Consider the following 27,784-nt stretch of genomic DNA (forward strand, 5'->3'; position numbering starts at 1 on the left):
TCAGTAATGAAGATTTTTAAATACAAAGACATTTTTTTTAAATACTAAAAATATATATATAGATAATTTTATGACGCGTGAAAAATTTTTCAATTTAAATATATTATTGTATAGTCTTCTTATCAAAAATAAGAAAATAATCTCATTCTCTGTGAAATAACAAAAGAATGTTAATAAAACTTTGTTTTAAATTAAAATAAAAAATTGAAATAGTCTCTGATAATGATAAGTTATATTAAGCTTAAGAATTAGTTATACGATATTTATGCAAGTCTATTATTTAGATAAAAGTTATTTACAAAAAAAAAATAAAATATCTATAAATTCATTATTTGTTACAAAGGATAATATCACGCACGAAAATTGGCTTACGTCATCAGGACTGAAGTATATACTAAAAATGAAAATAATGATAAGCTAAAATCAATAAACGGATTTATTTCATTTCGTAATGGATTTTATGTTTGCTTTTTAATAAAAGTTTCGCTTTTTTGAGAAAAGAAAGAAATTAGATAATTACATTAAAAAAAAAAGGTCTAGATACAATTTATGAGTATAATTATTAGTTCATTTAATTAACTTTTTTTTTTTTTTTTTACAAAATTTACAGTCAATATTCTTATTTGAAATAGATTTCTTCAACTTCTTATAGTGAAGATCAACTTTTTTTTCAAATAAACAATTTTTCTTTTGATTTATAATCTATTGTCTCTTTTATCAATTTATTTTGAAAATTTGTTTATTAGCTTCTTTTAAACTGCGCGGTTCCTAAAATCAATTTGAAGATGATGCACGCTTGCGTAAATTCTAGGAACAGCGCCTCCTGGTGTTCGGGCGAAAGGTACGAGCCAGAGTAAAGCGATAGGCCACCGCAGAGTGTAGTGTGGGTCCGTCCTATTTTGACATAAGAAAAAAAAAAGAAAATAGTCAGGACCAGTCAGCTAGGATTGATCACAATTTAGGTGATCAGAATGTTCGTCCTGAACAAGTGTGTGTGTCACAATCGTTATTTTCTTTGAGTCAATGCTAGTGCGTAGTCTTCCTATTGGACTTCGGAACAAAAAAAATATGAGAATTTAAAACGAGACTTAATATTTATATTATGTTTGACTTGCACATCGCCCGTGCTATATATATGTGAATTTGACAAAATAAATTCTATATAGCCTCGCGATAATACCCTTACGAAGTAGGGTCAAAATCAGTGTATATTTGTCAATGTTCACCGAAATTACAATTTTCCATCGTCATCATCATCAATATTGTCGACAAAGCAACGAATTGGAAAACTCTAGTCGACGCGAAAAACGGAGTAATTTATTCACACACACGTTTAAGTCAAGTGTTATTTTTTTTGTTTTTGAACAAATTCAATGGACATGAATTTGAGGTTATTCGGAGTATATCCTGCCTAACAGGAAAATAACTTTTTATATTCTGTGTATATTTGATTTAAATATTCTTTTTTCTTCTGGCGAAAAAATAAAAAAACTTGAGACATGGCAGGTACCAAGGTGGGAAATGCAGTGCAAACGAAGCCTGTTGAGATTTCTCAGGAACTCCAGGATGGCGAAAAGTTCGTCAAATGGGACGAGGTATGAATTTCATTAATTTTGGATTAATTAATGTTCTTTTTTTAAATATACAAATGTTTCAGGTACATGATTTTTTTTGTGTGTATGAAAAGAGCTAGCTTCTCTAAATATGAATCACACCCAGAAAATAGTTTGATTGAAGTCACCCTAATATTTGATTCTTTTATATATATAAAAGGAAGTTAAATAAAAGCTTCATTAAACCTTAATTCAATTCTGAAATAAGGTGAAATCAAATAAATTTTCAATCTTACTTTAAGATTGTATAACAAACAAAATGTTTTATTCATTCAACTATTTTTCTGGGCGAAGTGGAAAATTTACTGACATATGTTTTTACAATTTCAAACAGTGAGATTATAAATTCATAATCTTCAGATTTTAGTGAATTTTTTTTTTACTGATTTAAGTTTAGGAGTTTATTGGTGTATTATTTTTGATGTTAGTAATTACTTTTGTACTTGTTTATATATATTTTGTAAGGAATTTTAATTAGATTATACTGGATATACTATAGTGGAAAAATAAATATAATTCATATTTATCAGAAGATAAATACAATCTTCTTTCTTAACCCTTTAATATATACCATTTGCAAATAAATATATGAAGCTGCAAAATTTATTTTTTTTTATATCTTTATAAATTGAGATACCTGAATTGGATATTAGTAATATTACAATTTTCTGTATAATAATTGTAGAAATAATGACAATCATTGATGTAATTTTAGGTGTTATCTATATATATATATATCAAATTTGGACCACACTGAAGCTTCATTTGATCCTCTCGTCACTGTGCCTTCATTTCGAGTCAATCCAAAACGAATTAATTCTGTTTGCGTAGAAAGGGATTCCGAATAGGATTAACTCGAAATGGACAAATAATAAATTGTACAAACAGTATAAAAATAATCAATGAATTTTACTATAGACTTTTTCCATATAGAAAAGATATAAATAATATTTAAAACTGTGAAATTTAATCCCTTAAAATATTCTTTGATTGAGATAAAAATGCGTGCACTAAATATTTGCAAAAATAATTTGAGAGCATAAATGACGCACGAATGTCCGCCATTTGCTCGCCCAATGCAAGCATTTGAAGGAATACTATATATATATATATATATATACTTCCTGGCGTCAAGTTTTTCATTAAGTTAATCATTAAACTCTTATCTCTTATATTTAGTCGATATCTGCAAGAATATAATCATGTCAAGGGGATGAAATTACAGTATTTCTGATGAAGATTTTATGCACACAATTTTATCTCACTGAGAGAGCAATTTGAAAAAGTACATGGTAAATTTTTTGAAATAAATGTAATATTTGGAAACTGGAGCAAATATTAGTTATATAATGGAATAATACTTATCAGTTTTAATAGATATGTTTGTGAATTATCTATATATTCTATCTATTTGATGTACCGTACTGTAGATATATATATATACATTTGGTGAAGTGCGGAAGCTGTTTGACATAAACTGCTAATGTTTAATGTAATAATTATGCGTTAGGTTTGAGAGAGTTAGAGGGACTTTGAGTTCAGGATTTGCATATTTATATAATCTAAACAAGAATTTTATATTTATTAATTATTATTATATCCAAATTTCTTTTTTATCTTTCATTTTATTTTTCTCCAAATAAAGGAAAATATTTTATAAATAAATTCTTTTATGTAAATTATTAAGGAGATGAAATATAATTTAAAAATAATTTTTGTAATATTATTTCTTTTAATTTATTATAAATTCTTTATAATTTATAAATGAAACTCTCAAGTTATAGTGTCAAAAGTGAAGGACTTAAAATGGAGATTTTCTATACAGAAACTAGAAATTCAACAAAACATTGTTTCTGAAGATAAAAGATACTTTTATCTCAAAGTATAATAACTTTTTTAGAAATATTATTATCGATGGTATCGAAGAAAATGGTTATTTCTTAAATTTTAATTTACGGGGAAATAGAAAATAAAAATTAGATCATAATATAGTAGAGGTCTTTTGAAAAGTTAAAATAGGTCTAGAAACACTGATTAAACTTTCAAGGACGTGAAAGTTAAATCTATTTGAGAATCGCCCACATAACAATTAAATAAATTTTTTTTTTATTTATCGTATCTTAAATGTTTTTTTTTTAAATTAATTTTTGTCTAATTTGTTACGTTTTATGTGGGAATAATGAAGATAGGGGAGAATTATATTTTGTATAGTTACTGTGTTGAAATTATAGATTATTTTTTATTTTTCCCAATGATATTTTGAATTGTACATTTATATATTTTATCAAAATTTACATTGTGTATCTACCGTTTGATATCAGATTAAAATACTTCAAAAATTGAGGCTAAGTACATATTGGTAATAAAAATACCCCTCGTGAATAATTATTATAAGTGCGTTTATATACGCAATCATCTATTAAAATAATGATGTATTATATTCAATGTACATAAAATATAATATGTGATTTCATATAATAATAAATTAATTTCCATTTGCTTTTCCAAAAAGCTTTTTTTTTTGTTTAAATATTTTTATGTAAAAACTAAATTTAATATTAATGGAAATTAATTAAATAAAATTATTTATGAAATTTTTCTTTTTCTTTAAGACAATACATTTGTGTATATATATAAAAATAATGTATGCATGATTTAGACTTGAAATTTTATCCAAGCTTGTACCTTGTATTGATATACCTGCACTGTTTTATTTTTTTTTTATCATTGTATAAATTAAGATTGTACACTCAGAAAAAAGTATTCTATGTTTTCTCTCATTTTTAGCGTATAGAGACTTTAAAAAATTTACTTAAAAAAAATGAAAACTTTCATTTCTTAAAAATTGAAATTCTATTTTGATAAATTGTGATTTTATCAGGTAAAAATTATATAATTATTTAAATTTACAATTGAAAAAAGCTTTTAAAATATACAATTTAAAAATACAAATATTTTTTGAGACATAGATGAAAAGAAATAAATTAACTGATTTTTGCAGTCATTTGCTGCAGCAACTATTTGCCAGGACAACTAGCAAGTTTGTTGTTGGAGCGAACTTTTTGCCTACGAACTTATTATCTGTCTCTATTTTAATGAGCAAAGTTTTCTGTAGCAACAAAAAGTTCTATGCCACAGTAAACTTCATCTATATATTAATATTATATATAAAAGGATTTAAGAGGAATTTTATTTTCAATAATTTATATGAGATAACTTTTTTCTGGGTGTAATTATTTTAATTAAATAATGCTAGATATAATATAAACCACACAATATTTGACAGTTGTCTTGATTTAGTATCTGTCAAATTTCCCTGTTGAATATAGGATTCAGGAGTAGCAACCCCAGTCACTTTAAGGGTCGACAAATTCGGCTTTTACTTGCATTGGGTAGACCAGCACAACGAAATGGAAGTGCTCGATATAGCCAACATAAGAGACACACGAACTGGAAAATATGCAAAAGTACCAAAGGTGATTTTTAGAGCACTGCATGAATTGTAAAGCTCTAATTTTCTTTTCTAAATTTCATTTATAACACAAAAAACGAAATTCTCGAATCTGATTTTAACAAAATCTAATATACTAATTAATAATATTTATAATTTTTTTTTGAATGAAATTAATTTGTTATTTTGCATTGAAGAAAAAAATTGGTTTTTACAAACGAGTGTAGCAGTAGAAAAAAATTAAAAATTCTTTAAGACTAAAGACATTTTCACTTTCTTAGAAAGCTGTATTTAAGTATTAAACCTTTCGGGACAAACTAGGACAAGTGTCGTTTTGTTAAAATTTGCATTTACAATACGCTCGAGGGATGGCATATAGCGATATATATACAGCTTCATCTTTCTTTTCATCTTTTCTTTTTTTATGTCATCCTTTATCTGTTCATCCACCTTTTTTTGCCTCCCCCTTTCAGGTGACGTTTAGAGAAATTAGAAAAAAAAAAGTTGTATTTGCTGCCATAAATTAGAAAATAAAACTTATAATTTTATAGTTTGAAACAAAACTTTATTTTAATAAATTCCATAGAATCTAAAGTTAATATAAAAGATAAAGTTTTTTTAATTGGATTTTATTTTATAATTAAATTTTTTTTTAAATATTCTAATTATATCCGATTTTGATATCTATATAATTTAAATTTTATTAATAAGAAAAATAATTTATAAATTATTCTTTTTATTTTGAAATGCCATAAAAACTGCTAAGCTCGTTGTAAATTAATTTTTGATTCTCCTATAGAATTTCACTATGTAGAAAATAATAATGAAATCCAACGTATCATAACGTAATAAGTATATTGGCATAATTTTATAAATAGATCATTGCCTATAATGTCCTGTATAAATATAGATAATTTTTATCCTTAGTCACACCTAACTTTGCACCTTAACGGAAGCCAAGTTTACAAATGTATTGAAAACAATAGTTTGTTGCAGATTGAAATTTTCTCAATAGGTTTTCCAATAATCAATAATTATGTTATACATTAACAATACTATAAACCTGTACACATCGTTTTCATAAATCACAGTGTCAAGGTTTCAAAACCAGACGTTATTCATTATAAATGATTTCACCTGCTCTACATATATATATTAACATTTAAAAGGAACCTTTTTTCTTTCCCTCTCTTTAAATACAAATATCTTGAAATTGAAAAAGTTTTTTTTATTATACGAAAGATTCACTAAAAAATTTAATTTTCTTTTTAGTACTCATTATTTTCATCAATTTTTTTAATGAAAAACATTTTTTTTTTAATGAATAAAGCATCTTTTAAGAAAATACACTCTAAAAAAATAGAAAATAAAATTTTTAAAAAAATTTTTATGTTTATAAACTGCTACTTTTCTAAGCGATTTTTTTAAATTACATAATTCCGTGTTAAACTAATTAATTTATGTTTATTTGTTTATGCATGTTGTAATAATTGAATAATTTCTTAGGATCCTAAATTGAAAGCTTGCGTAACAATGGGCTCACAAGATTTATTGGAAGAAAAAACTGTAACAATTTGCTATGGATCAGATTTTGTGAATGTGACATTCATAAATTTTTGTACAAATAGAGCAGAGATTGCTCAACATTGGACGGATCAGCTTCTTCAATTAGCGTACAATCTTACTCAACTCAATACAAGTACAATTATGTTTTTGCAAAAAGCACATATACGTCTGACATTGACAGCTGATAAATCTGGAAAAATACCTTCAAAAAAGTAAGTTGATTTTTATTTATTTTCTTTTTACAATTTAAAGTTAAAATTTTTAAATTGAATATTTATTTTAATTCAAAATTCGTATACATAACGATTTTAATTAAATCTTTTTAGCTATTATTATTATTATATAATTGTTCCTTTAAATTGATACGTCAGTGAGTTAAACACCTTCCGATGTTATGTATTTCTAAATTATTACATAATCCAAGACTTTTTATTCCATTTTAAAACGAATATTTTCCATAAATTATTATTTTTTTTTTATATCATAATCAATAGTATTTTGGAATAAATTTGAATTTTAATGTAGATCAAATAAAAATTTGATGAATTTGAACCTTCAGAATTTCAATAAATCTTTATTAATAAGATTTTCATAATCTTTGTGCATGAAATTGATTTTCTTTATATAAATTATCGCATAATATTGTTGATTAACTATTTACTTTTTAAATTAGTAAAATTCAAGTTTTTTTATTATATATTTTTTTGAAATTAAAGAGAGTATAAATTTTTTTCTATATTAAATCTAAAGTTTTAACATTTCAAATTTTTATGTTTCCACGAATTTAATAGCCGTAAATTTTAAGTATTACTTAAAGTTTTAAAAGCACTCTAATTTCTATCTTATAAAGTTTCAGAGTTACACATTGGTATTCGTAAATTTAGTTTTAGACATTTTGCCAAACATTCCAATAAAAAATTTAGTTGAAAACTTTTCAAATCGACTTTTATTCACATTGTTCAATTGAAAATTTAAAAATAATAATTGTCAAAATTATATATTTTTTTTTGAAAAGTTTATTTATTTATTTTAATTTTAAAAAATATTAAATACGTGTTTTCAATCAGGATTGGCGAAAATAAAAAATATATTTTTTCAAGCTTCTTCAAGTTTTAAAATGCTTTTTTTATAAATAGAACGGATGACCAATATATTCTTTCTTATTTTCAAAGTAAATAAGTTGGTTAATGGTAATTTTAAAAATTTACGAATTGAAAAATAAATAATTTTATTTGAAAATTGTGTTTTAATTTTTTTATTTGCAGTATTATAAAAATGTTCACACAAAATAAGGACGATAAAAAAAGAGTGGAGAAAGCACTTGATTCCTCGGGGATACCATCTGGCAAGGTAAAATTATTTCTTTATAACAAGTACCTTAATAATTTTAAGTGATGTGATAATCCTTAAGAAAAACAATTATTTAAAGTCTCCTACTAAATATAAACGTTAAAGTTCTCAATTTGCACATTAATTGTACGAAAGGAGTTTGCAGAATGATGAATTTTGCCTGTGTATATAAATTTGTCACGATTCATGAAAGGTGGTCGTACGTTTCAACTTCATGACATTGGCATCGAGCCAATAATACCGCAGGAAACGATAAATTCACTCAATCTTTGTAGAAAAATTTATAAAGTCTAGAAAGCCTTTCACTTAGATAAAAGTTGTACTAAAAGAAGATCTCATATCTATCCCTTAGAAATGTTTCTTTATATCATATAAAAAAAAAAAATCTACAAATGAAAATGATTTGTTAAATAAAAATATAAAAAATTATATACATTTCAATGTTAATTATATTTTATATAAAAATTCAATTTTATAAAATTTGATTTAATAAATGAATTTTAGGGAAAATATACGTCTCTGAAAATAAATAAAAATTAAACGGTCTCTCGACACTAATGAGTTTATATTAAATATCTTTCATAAAATTCACATTAAATGAGTCATCGAAATGTTGAAAAGTTTTAATTAAACACTGAAATTTAATGGCTTCATACAATTTTATTAATGAGAACAATATAATGAAATACAAGTGTATAATATATAGAAAAAGAAAAATTAATAAAATAACAAAGAGAAATTTTTTAATGAAAATAATTTCCTTTTTAGACCGACGGTGTACCATTGCAGAAATTTGAATTTGAGGAATTCTTCAATTTCTATAAAACTCTTACTCAACGCAGTGAGGTGGAAAAAGTTTTTGACGATATTATTGGCAATTCTAAACGTAAACTCATGTCTGTACCGCAACTAGTTGATTTTTTAAATAAAACACAAAGGGATCCACGATTGAATGAAATTTTATATCCATATGCAAATGCGGCACGAGCAAAGGATATTATTAATGAATATGAATCAAATAAATGTAATGCCACAAGGGGACAATTGAGTTGCGATGGTTTCCTGAGGTATTTGATGAGTGAAGATAATCCCATTGTTGCTGTGTCTAAGTTTGAATTATCGGACGACATGGATCAACCGCTTGCTCATTATTTTATCAATTCTAGTCACAATACGTACCTCTCTGGTAAATATTGTTTTTTTTTTTCTGCTATCTTATTAGTAATTATCATTCTATTTTATTTAAATTTATTACCTACGCGATATTATTATTATTATTTGCAAATTGAAGAAATATTGTATGTATTTTATAATTTTTTTTTTAATTTTTATATTTTATATTGAGTAAAAATTAAAAGTCAATTATAATTAATAGTTTGAAGAATTTGCTGATTGTTAAATTTTTGGACGAAGAAAAATTTGTTTTATCATCAAAATTTGCAAATATTTGTTGTACATAATTTGAAAATAAATGAGAATATTGACCTTTTGAAAAAATATTAAAAACTCAAATTGTAATTTAAGAAATTGCGAAATTAATTAATTTCTTTTAGGTCATCAACTTACTGGAAAGAGCTCTGTGGAAATCTATAGACAGTGTTTACTTGCTGGGTGTCGTTGTGTTGAACTCGATTTTTGGAATGGCAAGTTCGACGAACCTGTTATTGTTCACGGGTTAGTATTAGCTTTTAATTTTTTAATATTTACAATATTTTGTATTTTTGATTTTTATTAAGAATTCTATTAAATTAATTGAAATTAATTTTTTTTACAGTTATACATTTGTGCCTGAAATATGCGCGCGTGATGTAATAGAGGCAATAGCTGACAGTGCCTTTAAAACATCAGAATTTCCAGTTATTCTCAGTTTTGAAAATCACTGTAATCCAAGACAACAAGCGAAAATTGCACAATATTGTAGGGAATATTTTGGTGATATGCTGTTGGATAGTCCACTTGAATCTCACAATGTAATTAATTGATTTTAATTTACTTTATCAAAATAATATTAAAAAATTCCGTTAAATTTTTCATTTTTTTTTTAAATATTTATTTTAATCAATTTTCTTTTTAATAAAAAAAAGTGGAATATTTTATTCTACTGCAAAAATGATTTATTTGGGTTTTTTTTCTGCTCTAGTTGATACCGGGCCAAGAACTTCCACCACCGTCGTTACTTAGAAGAAAAATTATCATCAAGAATAAAAAGAAACACCATCACCATCATCATCATAAGAAGCATCATAAAAAACAGCAAATTCAAACACCAGGCACTGAAGAAGGAAATCAGGACGTGGAAGACAATGGTGTCGTGAATCAAGGAGCGGAAGGAGAAAATGGTCCACCTCCTGATATTATTCCACAGAATGAAGTTGTTGATGGCGTTGTCGTTAGTAGTAATAGTGAGCATCAAATAGGTAACGGAGAAATTTCACATGCGCCGATGCTTCAACACAGACAGGGCAGCAAAGACAGTACGCAAGAGGACGAAGGTTTGTATTCAATTTTTGTTTTTTTTTTAATAATAATTTAAAGTTAATACAATTTTTAATAGAATTTCAAGTTAATTTTAATTGTGAAATTCAATTTTGAGAAAAAAGTAATATAAAAAATTTATGTTTAAAGACGACGAGGACGAATCTAGTTCAGAGGAGGACGAGAGCAATGTGGAAGGTGATAAAGTTGCTGTGCCAGATAAAGCGGTGGCCTCAGCTAAGGAGACGGAAGCTGGTGCAGAGATTTCAGCCCTCGTTAATTATGTCCAGCCGGTGCACTTTAATAGCTTCGAATCAGCTGAAAGTGAGTAATCTATTTAAAAATATAATGACTTGTTCGTTTCTTATTTATTTTTTTGTGGATCATTTTATGTTCGATGATTTGTTTCCCCAACCAACAATTTCCAATGTGTATAAACAGTTTGCTACTATTTACGTCAGTCGATTGACCCCTGTTATCACTTGGCTTGCTCAATCTCAATTGGCAGAGAAAAATCGAATGTACGAAATGTCTTCGTTCGATGAGAAGCAAGCAACGACATTGTTGAAGGAAAGGCCTCTCGAGTTTGTCAACTACAATAAACATCAGCTCTCGCGTGTTTATCCGGCTGGCACGAGATTCGACTCCAGCAACTTCATGCCGCAGGTGTTCTGGAATGCTGGCTGTCAACTGGTCGCTCTCAACTATCAAACACTCGGTGAGTTAAAATAAAGAAAATAAAATGAAGCAAAAATTGATTACAAATTAGCATTTTTTTTTTTTTATTAAATGAACAAATTTTTTTTCTACTCTAATTTTCATGTTTTCAGCATTTTTTTGGATGGTAAATTATAATTCTATATATGAATTGGTGAATTATTGTTTTCTTGTGATAATTAATTGTTTCTTTGTGTGTATATTGTGTATATTAGACCTCGCGATGCAGCTCAATTTGGGGATTTTCGAGTACAATCAACGTTGTGGTTACTTGCTGAAACCAGAGTTCATGAGACGGAAGGATAGACGATTGGATCCTTTTGCTGAGTCAACAGTCGATGGGATTATAGCCGGAACTGTTCATATTCATGTGATATCTGCGCAATTTCTGAGCGATAAAAGAGTTGGAACATATGTTGAGGTCGATATGTATGGTTTGCCAGCGGATACAGTGAGAAAAAAGTTCAGAACGAAAATCGTACAAAATAATGGAATTAATCCAATTTACGATGAGGAACCATTTGTTTTTAAGAAGGTGAAGAAATATATTTTTTTTCCTTTTTTTAAGAAATTTTTTGAAAACTAATATTCGATAATTTTTGGATTTATCATTAAGGTGGTTTTACCGGAACTTGCATCAATTCGAATAGCTGCTTATGAGGAGTCGGGAAAAATGATAGGTCATCGTGTGTTACCTGTGGTTGGTCTTTGTCCAGGATATCGTCATGTGGCACTGCGAAACGAATGTGGACAACCTCTTCCATTGGCGAGTTTATTTTTACACGTGATTGTCAAGGATTATGTACCTGATGGTCTTAGTGATTTTGCCGAAGCACTGGCAAATCCCATTAAATATCAAAGCGAACTGGAGAAACGTGAAAAACAATTAGCTGTTTTAACTGACGATATGGAGGAACCTACCGAAGGAGAAGAGGAGGTTGGTATTTTTTCTTTTATTTCCCTTTTAGTGAAATCTTTCTTTTTCTCGAGAAATTCATTAGAACTAATTTAATTCATGATAATCATTTTAATAACCAGTAACCCATTTTCTTATCTACTAACATTTTATAGGAAAAAGATAAATCTGCTTGTGGGCCGAGTTCCTCTAAACCGGCTGTAAGTTTGAAATATCAGATGAGAGAAAATTAAATCCATAGAATTTTTAATAATTATTTTTTTTTTCAGGAGGATGGAGTGAAACCGAAGAGAATGCAATCTATAGGAGAAATGCCGGCAAATTTACTACAAGCATTAGGAACTTCACATGCAAGGCCTTCGATTAGTGCAATAACATCTGCTGAATCACAAGAAGTAGACGATAGTGTCGTTTTTTCAGTAACCACGTCTTCTGTTGTTGATTCTTCCGCCAGTAAGAGTCCAATAAATGCAAGTAGCAGTGAGTACTTTTTTTTCGTAATTTTTCTTTAATTATTTTACATTTTTTCTTCTTTAAAAAAAACACTTTTTTTCTTCTTCAGTGAATGAAGAAATATCAGCAGAATCTCTTGAAAAATTAATGGAAAATAAACTCGTGCAAGAAAAGAAAACGGAACTTGATAAGAAATTGGAATCTTTAAAGAAGAAACACGAGAAGGTATTTTATTGGTATTAAAATAAAATTTTATCTTTTTTAATTAAAGTTTAGAAAAACTATTTTATCGTCGAAATTATTGAATTAATGTAAATATTGATGTTCTCTTTAGGAGAAAATGAGAATACAATCTCAGATTGACGGAGAGAAATCCAAGACAAAGTTTTATATTAGCCGCAGGTTCATTAAACGTTTGTCGAGCAACAACATGTGAGTAATTTTATTTAACTTATAAACTTATTTGTAACTTTTTTTTTATTATTATTAATAGTAATTATTTATACAATTAGAAAAAATTACGTAGAAAAGGGAGTCCAATTGAAAGACAATTTTTAATGTTTTGTCTGACTGAGACGGTATTTTACTACTTAAACTCGAATTTCAAGAATTTGTCAATATTCTGTCTGACAGTTATTTACTTGTACTACTTAATATTAGAGAGGAATTTTTAAAACTTTTTTCAGACTGTAACGATTTTATTTTTGATTATTTTTACCCAAAGTGGGTTTTAGAATTTTATGTGCGCAAGTGAATCTAAATTTGATGCTATGTTTTTTCTTATTCTCAGTTATATGTTTCGCAGTATCTCAAATGATGTTGGTTCAAGTAGTACAGCTCTAACGGAAACTACCGAATGTTCAGAAGATTCACGCGACACAGTTGAAGCATTACCAAAAGGACTACCAAGAAGTCAAAGTGAACGTCTTTTAGCTGTTTGCAAAGAGCATATTCTTCAAGAGCGTGAATTACAAGAAAAATATCACGAAAGTGTATTTTCAACATTAGAAAAAGTTATGAAATCTTCACAATCCAATCAATTGAAGGCATTGAAAAATATGTTGGATCGAGAAAGAGCTGACGTCATGAGGAAACTTCAATCTAAAAGACACGAGGAAGTTAGTATAATTTGTTAGTTAACGTCACTGTGACGTCTTTTTCGAATACTTATTTATTATTGTTATTAATTTATGAATTTCATTTTGATAGGTTAAAAATTTAGCAAAAAATCATAAGGATAAAGCCGAATTAGACCGTATGAAACGCGAAGTTGCGAAATCAACGGTGGAAAAAGGTGTAAACGAATGTACAAGACTGACAACAATTTATGAAAAAAAAAAATCTGATCTCGAAAGACAACATGAGGAGGTTCGACAGAAATTGGAGGAGGAGAAAACTAAGGTTTAACATTTTTTTAGTTTATAATTAATTTATTTTTCTCTTAATTTTTGTTTTTCGACAAATAATATTATGTAATTGTTTCATAAATTTTTTTTTTCCTGTAATTTTATAGGTGCGAGGAGCTTTACAAGCAGAGTACAATAATCGATGTAGCGAATATGAAAGTGAGGAAATGTTCTTATCATTATTGGGTGAAAGCAGCGTTTCAAAAGCATTGAGCGGGAAATTGAACTATGTCGCTAAATGAATTGATTGTTAGAGCTGGATAACATTTTCCAAATAGTGACAAAACATGTTGTTAACATGAAGCAAAAGAAAAAAAAAGCAACAAGCAGTGAAACTGTGATCGTTGTCATATAATTGAATTGCTGGGTAAATGAATAATTATTTAATTTACCTACCGTGGATATTCGTCATGAAGATTCACACGTTTGGCGGAGCTGGTCAGCAGATCGTGTTTCAAATTTCATCAATTGGTTAGAACTTTGAATTATTATTTCTTCTTTTTTTCTCTTTTAATTTTAATCGATTTAAAGTTAGTTTTTTTAAGTTCAATTTTTTTTTAGTTTAATTGCAAATTGCCTTCTTTAAATTTTATTTTTTTTAAAAAAAGCTTTTAATTTTTATTTTGTTTTTCATATTCTTGATGGTAAACGTGAAATACGTTTCCGTCCAACATTCCTAATTTTTAAATAACGAATTTGATAATTCAATTTAAATATTTATTGAACGGACATTCTATTTGATTTTCTTCAGTATTAAATTGAAGTTTTTGAAGTAAAACAAAAAAAAAGGAGGCAAATGATTTTGTATCGTATCGTTGAAAAAATACGAACTGATTGTCGAGTCAGAGAAAAAAAACGAATGGACTGTCCTTTATTTAAAAAAAGGGGTGAGGGGCATGTGATTCTAAATAAGTGTAATCTTTTTTAGTCATAACTATATTAACCTTGTTGTTATATACATAAGGCGTTATTAATCGATCGATATTCGCGTTTTAAATCGATTCGTCGTTGGAAAATCATTGCGCTCTCCAGTGTAAAATATTTTTCTGTGAATCTCATTGGCCTAGAAAAAACAAACACACAGATAAACTTGAGCAAAGAATTTCGATTGAAAGTTGGACAAGCTTGAATTCAAGGCATTAACTATCGATTTTTAATTTAGAGATCCGAATGAAATTACAAGTATTTGTGGAATGAATCTCTTATTTACAAATGGCATTTAAAAATTCGGTAATTATGCAATTTTAAGAAATAAAAATTCTATGAAGAGAAAGATCTTAAAAGGATTATTAATAATTATTGAAATCGATTGATAATACCCGGTGATGGTAAATTATATCATTTGAATTTTGCTTGACAACTATATGAATTCCAGCATTGCATTAAAAACCGGAAGTAAGGGAAAATTGTTCGAATTGAAAATCACGAACAATTATTTATCCATCTGTCGAATTGTGACCTCTTTGAGAAGACAATCAAAAGTGTTACCCGGTTAATTTGATGGTAACATTTTCCTTGTTATTTCTAATCTTGTAAGAATATCTTAGAAATATGGTAACGAAAACTAGGATAAAATTCTGCGTAATCTAATTCTACTTCTTATACAACTGCGCTAATTCGTTTGTAATTTCTATTTGTTGTAATTATAAACATATTTTAATGATTCTTTTACTTTCATTAACGTTCTAATAAGAATTTGATTGATTCATTAACAAGTTACTAAAATTCTTCTTTTTCATTTTTTTAGATTTTCTTTTAATTTTTAATATATTATTTTTGTAATTTGTACTATTTTCAAGTATTTGAAATAAAAATTAATAAAATTTAAACTATAGTTTTTCGTACATAAAATAAAAGCAATTGAGCAAAAATTTTAAATCAAGTACAAATTAATAAATTGGAAAGATAAAAAAAGAATGAATTAAATTAAAAATTCCAGTAATTTGTTAATTGATGGATCAAATTTAATTAATCGAATAATTAATGAAAGTGAAAATTTAAGAAAAATCCTCGTTAAAATATTTACTGCGATTTTTCTGATTGATGTATAATCATAATCGCAGAAATTCTATATCGTTAAAAGCGTTTTCGATATAATGCGAATTCAACAAATTAAGGAAGAGAATAAAAATTTGAATTATTTAAGAAAAAAAACAAAAGCCAGTCTGTATATTTTGTAAATTTCTTATCTAGAGATCGCTTGGTATAATCTGCCGCGATCGTGTTTCTTCGTCCAACCACCGATTGATGTAATAATTGTATAAATAGCATGATTATAAAGTAGACACGACGCGTTGTGATATTAATTGATCTCAAAGCAATCGTAGGCTCGCGATACAAAAGGTAAAAAAAAATTATATACATATATTAAATATAAATATATATCGACAAATTTATTAACAAACAAAAAAACTGATACGTTTTTTTTGGTAAACACACTCTAAATTATGAGTCTTTACAAATTTTGAAAACGGCGAAGTGTAAATGTTATCGACCTATTGCGATTTATGGAAAAGACAATTATTGACGTGCCGTGTTAGAAATTGAGTTTTAAGGAATCTATTATAAAAAGAATTCTTTCTTTTAATTGAAATATTAACGAGGAATCGTTAATGGGTTTTTTTTTTAAACTTCATTAGAAATAAAAACACTTATATTTCATATTTGTATTGTACAAAAAAAAATGTGTACAACTTAAAAAGAAAAATAACGCTTTAGTTTTATTATTTTAAGTTTAGAAAAAAATGTATTCAATTTTGTTCGCTGAATAGAAACGAGTTGATTTAAAAGAAAAGATCGTAAATAATTTGAATTATTATTGAAACTTGTCTAAAAGTGCACTTTTGAAAAAAAAATTTTCTGAACTCCTTTAAACCGAGTTTTGTTGTAATAGAAAATTTTTCGAGTATTTTCAATTAATGCTCTAACATGATAAATTTTTAAAATGAATATTTTAGTTTTTGAATACTTTTTCAGAAAAAAAGAGAGCATTCATTACCGCTTATTAATAAATAAATATAAAAAAGGGTAAAAAAAAAATTGTTAATAATTGTAAGTCCAATGTCAAAAATTTAAGGAAACACCATAAATGCCGTTCTATGGGTTAAAATAATACTTTATAAATTAAATAGTTGATCGATTACACACCAGTGTTTCTGGGGAAATAAAAAAAAAAAAAAAAAAAAAAAAAATATGTATAACACTTGACTGATCTACTTTAGTCATTATGCATTCATTTCTCAATGCGATTATAAATTTCATTCTTTTTCAAAAGTTTAGAAAATGAAATCTATTACAAATACTTTGAATATCTAATTTTATTTAAATTTTTTAGTGAATTTAAATTCAGAAACTTCTAAATGAATATTTGACATAAAAATTCATTTTTTCGGTAATTAATAATTAATTAGTAATTAATTTAAAAAAAAAGATTATTATTTTATTATTGCTTTAGCAATGAAACAGATGCTTCTAATTTAATGCACAATTTATTGTTTAAAATTATGCGCAAAAAAAAAATGAATAAGAAAAGAACTGAAATATTTAGAAAATTCAATGTCAATTCCTGTAGCATGATGCATAACAAATTGTCGTCTCTTCCAAGAAAAAAAAAGTAGATTTTTGAATTTACATCTCTTAACCCATCAAATTAGAATATTTCATGGCTATATTCGATAACAGTTTAGGATTCTTATAAAAATTTGGTGAAATGTGGTTCATCTTATAAACAGTTTTAAAAAAAACAAACATTGTTATATAGAAACTACACCTGTACCAATTAAAATAATTCGCAATATAACTCAGGCAATATGTTTCATCGATTATGTTCATCAATATTATCGAATTGAAAACATTTTCATCATCCAAAAATTTTTAATCCAAGGTGCCTCCTATTGTCAAATAATTTTTAAATTGTCTTATTTATTCTAGAATCAAAATCAAATTCTAAATTGTAATTAAATCAGGAATATTATTTTTTTTTATAATTAAAATTATTCTTCTTATAATAGCAAAAAGGGCACCTTGTGATTTATAATAAAAAAAATAGAATAGTAACATTTAGCTGAATCCGCGTTATACATTATATGTTATTGCTGTTATTGTTGTTAATCATAACATAATGTACGATAGTGTCTCAAGTAATATATTTATTTGTAAAAGATTATTGTAAATATATACATATATAGAATTATAATTAATCGTCGTAAATAATTATTATTGTGAAGTGAAAATGAGCTCTCGCATATAAATAATATATGAATGTTGGAAACTTTTTTCAATATATTGTCAAACCAGACGAAAAGCGTTTTTTTTCTTATATTGTTATGACTGAAATACACAATTTATGGGACGCTAAATTATTACATAAAATTTTAATTTTGCTAATTTATTCAAATTTTATGCAAACTAAAATAATCGATTATAATTATAATTATTCAATAAGTATACAATTTTTTTATTGTTTAGTAGAAATGCAGGAAAGTCAGACAGAACTTTTTTAAATTCTTATAATTATTTAAAATATTTGTCTTTCTAATCAGAATTTAATAAGATGTAAATTACAACGAATAAATTGTAATTATAATTATTTTACAACTTTTTTTTATCGATTATTTGAATCTTCATTTTGAAAATTAGAAAAAAAAATTTGTGTAATAATAATGTGTCGTATAATTGTTGACAGTCGCAGATTATTTTTCTGCAGTTATAATAAATTTAATTATATAAATATATAGATAATCGATAAATATTGTTATACTGCTCCGAGTTATATATTCATCGACTAAACTGTTTTAGAAAGTTGATCAATAGTGTTCTTCCAACGATTTTTGGGTACCTGTTATCGTTCCGCTTTACCTTCCGAATTTATCGAATTTATAAGTTTATAATAGTGACAAAAAAAAATGTATAACGAACACTGCGCAAGAGATTAAGTGTATAGTTTTAATTGAAGTTAAAATATATTAGAACAGTGGTCTAGTTATCAACGATATTCATTGACGAACGAACGATATATAAAATATACTTTTCTCTTATATAGAAAATCATCTCAAAATGTATACAGAATCTCGTCAAGTATCTCAAATGTTTAATCACGTTTATATTTTAAAAAAAAATATATATATATATATTATAAACATTTTAATGAGCTAGACTTTTATCAAGAATTACCAAAGTCTACTTTCAAGATAGAATATAATCGAAATTATATCAAAAGCAGACAAAAAAAAATGTTTAGGGCACTGAACAATTTTTTTTTTCGTAAACGGAATAGTGAAATAAAAAATGTCTAATTTTCTATTATGAATGAGTAAATTCTTTTTATATTTCTTAATTTTTTTTTGTTGAAATTGTAGTGTATTTACTTTCATGAATAAGAATAGTTAACTTTTTTTTATATCACTATTCCGATTACTGATTACGAAATTTTATTCGTTATAAGTGTTAGAAAAAGAGAAGTCAGGAATTTCTTGTTGAGAATATTTCTATTTCTTTATATTTATAAAATTCAATTTTTAAAATTGAATTTCCTGATTTTTCTAAAACTTCGAATTTTAAAACTGAATATATATATATTCGCAAGCAATAGAATTAAAATTTAAGTTTTATGCAAAGAAAAATCATAAAAAAAAAATTTGGGATTAGTTCTTTATGAAAGTATGTTAGTCACTGTATATGTTATTTATTCAAATGTATCTTAAATCTAAGTTGATGTGTCAGCACTTGCCTGGTGGTGTGGAATTATTACAAATTTATTGTCAAATCAGGGACTTTTAATCATTATCATACAATTTATTAATTTTAAGATTATATTTTAAACAAATGATTCTATTAATTTATTGTCATATTAATTGCGTGAAATTAAGGTGATTTTGAGGAAATTTCGAACTAATTTGAATTTTCACTTATTTCCTTAAAATATAAATTTTTAGTTCTTCAATGTCGCACAAATGAGAATAATAAAAAAAAAAAAATCATAAGATAGTAAAAAATTTACTCAATGAATTCTGTTAATTTTGCTTTCTTCAAAATTAACATCTTCTCTATTTAGGATGGAAAAAAAATTATATTACCAGCTTTTAATCAATATTGATTGTAAAGTTAATTTAATTGTCATATATAAAATATAAATGCGATGGAATTGCTTTTAATGTGCGCATAATTACAATTAATTAATTATAAAAATTAAAATTAATAATTTGGATATAAAAAACTATTTCTGTTTTCTTAAATAAATATAAAATATTGCGCAAATTTCGAAAAAACCAACGGTTTTTTTTTTTTTTACTACTTTGCCAGTTTTATGAATTGCTCATTAAAAAGTGTACCTGATGATAAAAAAAAATAATAGAACTCGGTTCATTACAATTAAAATCATAAAATATATAGTTTCACAGTAAAAGTTATAGTAATTCTTTAATATTATTATATAAGAAACTCGCAAAAATTATACTGATGAATCTTGCTGCAAAAAAATTTCGTCTATATAGCTATATATGTATAAACTACTATATTATATATATTTTTTATTCTCTGCTCTATTACTATATAATACTTATAAAAATTATTTGCAAATGCAGAGTGGTTAAAAAATTATTCTGGAGCTAAGAATATTTCTTAAGGGTGTTGATAAGTAATAAAATTTTAATTTTACTCTTTTATTTGAAGATATTAAAAAAATATATTGTTTAACTTAAAATAAAATAATTTAAAAAAAAAATTTTTTTTTTTTTGAAAAAAAAATATATATCCGAATACTTTAACAGCTCTTAAGTTGATTCTTGCTCCTGTAGAATATCTTCTCAATTAACACCGTGGGAAGTATTTTTGGGCACCCTGTGAAAAAAAACACGAAACTTTATACGAAATGAAAGTATCGATACACATTTACGAATATATTACGTATTAGCCTCTATCTCAATTTTTAAAACGATTTTATGTTTATTTAAAAATTTTCTAAAATTGTTGAATTAGCTATTGATAAAAAATATGTTGCCCCCTATAGCAAATGATAATCCAACTAACTTGAAAGTACATAAATGTACACCTATTTTCTAAACATAATTTTTGTTTATTTAAACATTTTTTTCATGATAATTATATTTTAATAATTACATTTTTTTAAAAGAAAATCAGTTTTTGAAATTTTTTTTTATTTTCAATTTTTATCTAGGAATAATTTATTTTTTCTCTAATCATTAACTATTTTTACTAAAATATATAATATAAATCGAAACATTTTGCTAAAATACATAAATCATTAAAAAGAAATATTTTTCAGTTATGAAAATAAAGAAAAAAAAATTTTTTTTCATTATAATTTTTTTCTGTAAAAATTTTTTTCTTTAGCTACTTTTTCTTCTCTCATTCACTTGTGCCTTGCTCTTTGTCATCATTCATGTAATTGTCTTATGTGTTAATTTTCTCAAAAAATAAATGTCTTCAATGTTCGATGTCGCTTTTAAGGATTGAACAGTACCTTATATTACTGCATTTATATTTAAAAAAAAAGAAAAAAATTAAATAGATGTAATCGCTGCAGTACGAAATATACATATATATTATTTTAATATTAAATATTAAAAAGAAAATATTCTTTATTTCATAGATTATTATAATAATTTATTAGCATATTATTTTATCAATTTAAATATTATTTTTAATAGTAAAATAGTTTTTAAATAGTTTCTCAAAATAATAAAACTGAAATATTCGTAATAAAAATTGTACTAACTAAAAATCTATACTTCCAGAAAAAAAAATCCTTTAATTTTTCTCATTATTTTTTAATAGTTAGCCACAATAACAAAATTATGAAATTTTTGTTATCGTTACACTGATTTATCGTGTATACGAAATTTTTATCCAAAAATCATAACTAAATTATAATTTAGAAAATTAGATAAAAAAAGTCTAATTATATTTAAATATAATTACAAATAATATATGTGACAATTTGGTTTTACTTATTAATTTTTATCATACCTCTAAACGCGCTCCTGTAACATCTACGTTAAAATTTTTACTACTAAAAAAAACAACTTTCCAAGAGAGAAAAAAAAATATGAGAAAGTATAAAAGTTGTGAAGTGTTTTAAAAAAAAAGTGATGTGTGAAATTATGTCCTGTAAATCCAAAACCAAAATGATAAAACTCTATATATATCTTAATAAAATGACGATAATAATGACATTAATAATTTGAAAAAAAAACAATAAAATAAATTAAAAAAAAAATTGTTATTGCGATTATTTGATAAAAATAATTGTCTATATACTTAAGTTCCTTCCACTTGAATATAAAGTTAGTCGTGTTGATATCGCATTGAGGACGAAAATTTTGTTTTGTTCTACAATATCTGTGATATTCAGAATATAATTAACATCAAACTCGACATTAATATCAAAAACAAAAAGAATATCTAAAAAATAAAATGTTAAAAAATTTCTTTTTTATCATTTAATTATGAATCAATAAATTCATAATTATTCTCGCAATTAATTATATAATAATTAAAAAAATGATGAAAATCAAGATTTTCTTTTCTTAGACAATATATAAGGGTACGTGATACATTACAAATTAATCGATTCCAAAAAAGAAATAATTTTCTTTCAAGATAAGATAAATATTTGAAATTTTAATTTCAATTAACATAAATTCTTCTTTGTTTATATGTGAAAATAATCGTGAACAAATGATTGGGAATTTTTTTTAATTTAAACAATTCATGACATTATAATATGTGTCACATACCCTTAATATAAAATATACAATATGTATATCACAGTCATTTAAAAAAATACGTACGTCTTCGATAACGATTGATACACGACATGTGTCGTAAATCGATGTTTGTAGTTAAGAAAAAAACATGTAAACCTGAATGTATTTTTTAGAATTTAGATTAGTGACAATTGTTACCAGCTGTGTGAAAACTCAGTAATATAAATACATAGCTACGTATATCTATGAGACGATTTGAGAATAATAACATTATTCTATAAATGGCTATACCGCACACATGTAAGGTCATAGCGATAGATTAAAATAAAATGTAATGTTATAGAAAATTTTTTTCCGCATTTTATTATATGCACTTTAATGTCACACTCTCCCATCATTTTTTTTATATATCTCTTCTTAAAAAAAAACTTGCTAAATAATATTTTACTAAAAATTTTAGTGAAAATTTCTATTTTTTCTAATTTTACTTTTTAAATAATTTACTAAAGGAAAATATTATAAAAATTATTTTCTATTTTTATTTTTCAATAAATATTACACTATATATATAATATACAGGCATAATTTTTATATGACACTATATTTTCAATTATCACTGTTTAATGGTTTTTTAAAATATGCGACTAAAACTTGATATTTGTCTAATATACTATATTCTTCTTTGTTTATATTATTTTTGTTAATGCATATCATTTTTTCATTAACAATTTCACACATAAGATCCGTCATATATTCTTCTGCGACATTATCTGGCATTCGATGAAGAAATGGATTAACAGCACGAACGTGACCTAAAAAATAAATGATCGAAACTAATTAATAAATTAATTTCGAAAAAATTTTATTTTTGTACAAAAATTAATAAAAGAAAATTAAATTTGTAAATAATAAAAAAGAAGTTAAAAATTAAAAAGAAAATTTATATAATATTCAAAATTTTTGTTTAACAATAATAAAAATAAGATATATATTTTTACCTTTTAGAATTTTCATGCTCTTGTAAACAAAAGTTTTTTCTCTATTGCTGCAATGAATTACTTCGAAGCCAGTTTCTTCTAACATTTTTTTTAATTCTGCTCTTACATTGTTGTACGTCAATGTTGGTGGTATAAATTTTTGAACATCCTAAAAAGAATAAAATTTACAGAATTTTTCAAAAAAAAAATTTATTTTCATTTAATTTTATAAATTTTTATTTAATTAAAAATTGAAATTTAAAAATTATCACTTTTTTTCTTACCTTCATATAGGGTTTGTATTTTGGATCTTCACTTATTTTCAAATAAGCTTGAAATCCACTGTTAAAAGTTAAAAATGTTATCACAACTTTTCCCCCAGGTTGCAACAATTGATATATATTCTCATACGCTCGTCTGAAATTACATAAAGAAAAAAATATTTCAAAATTTTATTTATTTTCAATTTATTTCATTAAAATTATTAATATTAAAATACTTTTGACTTTCCTATAAATCAATAAATAAATTAAAATCCTCTATAATTACCTGTATATAATTAATATTTAAAAAAGTAAAGAATTAAAAAAAATTGATTAGATGAAGAAAATTAGACTTAGATATGTTTTAAAATCAATTGAATGGAAATTTCATTTACCTTGGATTTTGTATCCAATGGAGACAATAAAAGGAAAATGCATTATCATAACGTCCAATTTCATTTGCCGGAATTTTCGCCGTTTCAATATCTAATTCTATGAAATCAATTCTGTCCTCATCGGTGCTAGTCTTTCGTGCATATTCAATCATTTGTTTGGATATGTCAGCACCTATATTATGCATTTACATTAATACAATAGAAATAATTTAATGTTTATCTTTAATTAATTTACATCAAATAGGGCTATTAAATTATTATTTTCGACGGGCATTAATTAAAATAATCAATATCATTTTTCTCAAATATTTTAAAGCATTTTTAGCGGGATATTTATATAATTTATTTTATTCAAATAAAAATTATTCGATTCAAGTAAATATTTATTTGAAAATAGTAGATTATTTGAAAAAAAAAAAAAAATTCTAAATTACTTTTACTGAAAGAAGAATATAATTTATTCATTTTGTTCAAACGTATACACAATAAATAAAAAGAGAAAGAGAAAAACGAAATGGGACTAGATAACAATCTGATTATTATTGAAACCCTTATGTTTTTCGCAAATAATCGATTTTTGAAGGCACACCGAGTAATCGCTGTAATCAATCGATTTCATTAGTTTAGGTCCGTTATCGTTTTTTATTTTCGTCATTATATCCGCATAGTATAATTAAACTGTCATCGTCGATTGATATTTTAAACACGAAATTTTACGAAATTTACGTTAATTTCATTTTTTTTTTCATTTCTGAATATCACATAATATCCCATAATTATCAATTACTCGTATAATTGAAGGAAAAAAATTTGTTAAAAAAAAATTATTTGATTTAAAATATTTTACTATCCAATAAATATATTAATTTGTAACAAGAGAATTTTTTAACTTGCTTTTATTTGAGACGAATAAAAATATATTTCTCACAGTCTAATAAGTAAAAATTAATAATAATAATATAAATAAAAAATATTTATAGCGCAAGTAAATTTTATTTAGGGAAAATTAAATTATTAATTAAAAAAAAATTTATTCTCGTAACTTTGTTACCATTTTTAAAAAAACAATAAATAAAGAATATAAAAAATAATAGTAAAAGTTAGTTGAAAAGAATTTGAAAATTTTCCCATTAAAATGAATTTATGAAGAGAACAAACTTACCAATCAATACAGAATCGGGATGCAATTTTGATAGTAGGAAATTTTTACTAAAAGTTCCGGGTCCACATCCAATGTCAATGCACCTGCCTCTCATTCGATAAATTTCATCAGTAAATTCTTCGATAACATCACAGGCATCACGAGTCTGAAGGTCATTGGCTTTAATATACTCCTCAACATTATCCATGTTTAATGTTTAAAAAAAAAAAAAAAATTACACAAAAAAAAAATTTGTTTGAATAAGATTATAATAAATAGAATATTAAAAATATTTTTTTTTCGAATAAAAAAAAGGGAAAATAAATAATTTAATGATTTTTGTAGTCGAGATTCTTCTTCTTAAATGATAGTTTCTTCTTCGACTATAAGACGAAACTGTCTTGGATACGGAAATGCCCCGGCTACTAATAATGTATGGAGAACCAAGATCTTTACCCCTCCACTTGACGATTTCGACTCTCCTATATATATATATTTTCTTTCTTTTCTATATACTGATGATGCACTTCTAAGTACCAATTCATTTTTAAGAAATTCAATTTTTTCTAATAATCGTATTGTTTGTTTGAACAGAAGAATATAATTTTTTTTTTTAAATGATTTTTCTTTAAGAGAAAATATTTTTTATACCAATTTTTCTATTTCTAAATTTATTATACATACAAAAATTTGGTTGATTCAACAAAAATTTAGTTGTTTCAAAATTTTTTTTATTGGAATGTGATTAACAAAAAAAAATATATGATTTTCTTTTCGATTAAAATTCTTCTTTAATAAAGAATTTATTCAAATTATTTATTTCATCTATAAAATTAAAATTATTTCTCTATAAAATAAATAAATGAATTTGTAATAGAAAAAAGATTTTTACAATCGCTTTTTATGGAAATTGGAGATTGAGTTAAAAAAAATAGTTTATAGTTATATGTAATAAAATATGTCTTTTCGAATATATATTTTATAAATATTAATTAGTTTTATGAGGAAATAAAAATATTTTTTCTTCACAAAATTTTTACAGACGCACATGAATGTGGTATGAAGTAAAATGATCCATATTTATATAGAAAATACAATAGCACATTTGAAAATAGAATTTTGTGTATAGGAAATTTTAAATTATTCCATTTTTGGTTAAAGGGTGAAAAACATCATCTTTAAAAATAGGTACAGTAATGTATTTGTGGAGGATATTTTAACTTTTATGGTTTTTTTTTTATTAATATGTATCAGAAACGATTAGTTCATTTTACTGAAATTTTTTGTTATTATAATAAAAATTATAATGATAAATTATATTATTATTATTATTATTATTATTAATATAATTTGTATATTTTAAAAAATTCTTGGTATGAAGATTTTATAATAAAATAGTAATAATAATTTTTTTTTTTAATATAATAGTAACAATTTTTTTATTTTCTTGAAAAATTAATTTTTTATGACTATGGTAAAAATTAAAATTTATCACGAATAGAAAAAAAAATGAAGTATAATTCCGTTATCTCTGATTTTTTCCCAAGGCTTATTCCCTTTCTTTATAAAAAGTATAGATATAAAGTTCCTGACCTATTCTCTTCGTTTCTGTATGTCTATTGACATTTAAGTACACAAAAGGGTTTGACTAACAATAAACTAGAGAATTTATTCAAGTGTGTGTTTACCTATAAATATGTAACTGTAATCTGTTGCTCTTATGTTCTAAGTTTAAATATAGAGAGATAATATTTAGAATTTTTTTTTCAAGTCATATTATCTAACTTCAAAAATTATCTTTTATCACAAAAATTTTTTTTTTTCCTTCTTACTGAATCAGCTTTTTAGTGAAAATTTTTTTTTAAAATGTGATATAAAGAAAATATCAAAAAAATTAAAAAACGAAAATTAATTAATTTAATTCAATTATAATCGATATTTATATTTTTTTAATTATTTATTTATAATTGATACATTTTTTTTTTATTAAAATACACGCATATCATATTTTTTTTATCGTTATCTGTATAATTTTAGGATGCAAATTAAAAAAATATAAATCCCCTGAAATTGATTTTTTTGTTCAAGTCATTCGAATCATTTTCCAATATATCAATGAAAGTTTATATATAAAAATGTTCTAGTCACCATGACTTCAATCTCTATAAATATATATATATATATATATACGAAAACTATATATAATTTTAATCTTATATCTTATTATTTGATTCTATTCACTTTTTAAATATAAATATAACTCTTACAAAAATCAAATAAAGAGAAGGAAAAAGATATTTAAAACGAAGAATAAAGATAAAGAATGTAAATTGAA

At 24.6% G+C, this 27,784-nt stretch overlaps 2 protein-coding genes across 4 annotated transcripts; one reads left to right on the forward strand and one right to left on the reverse strand.

Moving 5' to 3' along the window:
• Positions 1 to 841: 841 nt before the first annotated feature.
• Positions 842 to 23,020, forward strand: LOC127278416 (1-phosphatidylinositol 4,5-bisphosphate phosphodiesterase classes I and II). 3 transcript variants are annotated; one of them, XM_051300141.1, is made up of 19 exons: positions 842 to 1,595; positions 4,943 to 5,089; positions 6,571 to 6,842; positions 7,896 to 7,980; positions 8,749 to 9,166; positions 9,534 to 9,654; positions 9,755 to 9,950; positions 10,121 to 10,472; positions 10,606 to 10,779; positions 10,964 to 11,173; positions 11,388 to 11,707; positions 11,789 to 12,109; positions 12,244 to 12,288; positions 12,358 to 12,568; positions 12,651 to 12,766; positions 12,876 to 12,973; positions 13,332 to 13,659; positions 13,751 to 13,942; positions 14,055 to 23,020. In XM_051300141.1, the coding sequence occupies exons 1-19, from the start codon at positions 1,500 to 1,502 to the stop codon at positions 14,187 to 14,189; spliced, it is 3,837 nt and encodes a 1,278-aa protein (XP_051156098.1). In that variant the 5' UTR covers positions 842 to 1,499; the 3' UTR covers positions 14,190 to 23,020. The 3 variants fall into 3 exon arrangements, with proteins under 3 accessions (XP_051156098.1, XP_051156099.1, XP_051156100.1); XM_051300142.1 differs by having other exon boundaries at positions 13,347 to 13,659; XM_051300143.1 differs by lacking the exon at positions 12,244 to 12,288.
• Positions 23,021 to 23,189: 169 nt separating this feature from the next.
• LOC127278430 (juvenile hormone acid O-methyltransferase) lies at positions 23,190 to 25,882 on the reverse strand. Its single transcript, XM_051300160.1, has 5 exons — positions 25,471 to 25,882; positions 24,309 to 24,480; positions 23,935 to 24,067; positions 23,672 to 23,819; positions 23,190 to 23,485 (listed from the first exon to the last, which is right to left on the reverse strand). Exons 1-5 carry the CDS (start codon positions 25,655 to 25,657, stop codon positions 23,280 to 23,282), a joined length of 846 nt encoding a protein of 281 aa, XP_051156117.1. The 5' UTR covers positions 25,658 to 25,882; the 3' UTR covers positions 23,190 to 23,279.
• Between the last annotated feature and the right edge of the window lie 1,902 nt (positions 25,883 to 27,784).

This window comes from Leptopilina boulardi, unplaced genomic scaffold (assembly GCF_019393585.1).
Source record: "Leptopilina boulardi isolate dan_hultmark-lab unplaced genomic scaffold, ZJU_Lbou_2.1 LbouV2_202, whole genome shotgun sequence".
NCBI classification, from domain to species: Eukaryota; Metazoa; Arthropoda; class Insecta; order Hymenoptera; family Figitidae; genus Leptopilina; species Leptopilina boulardi.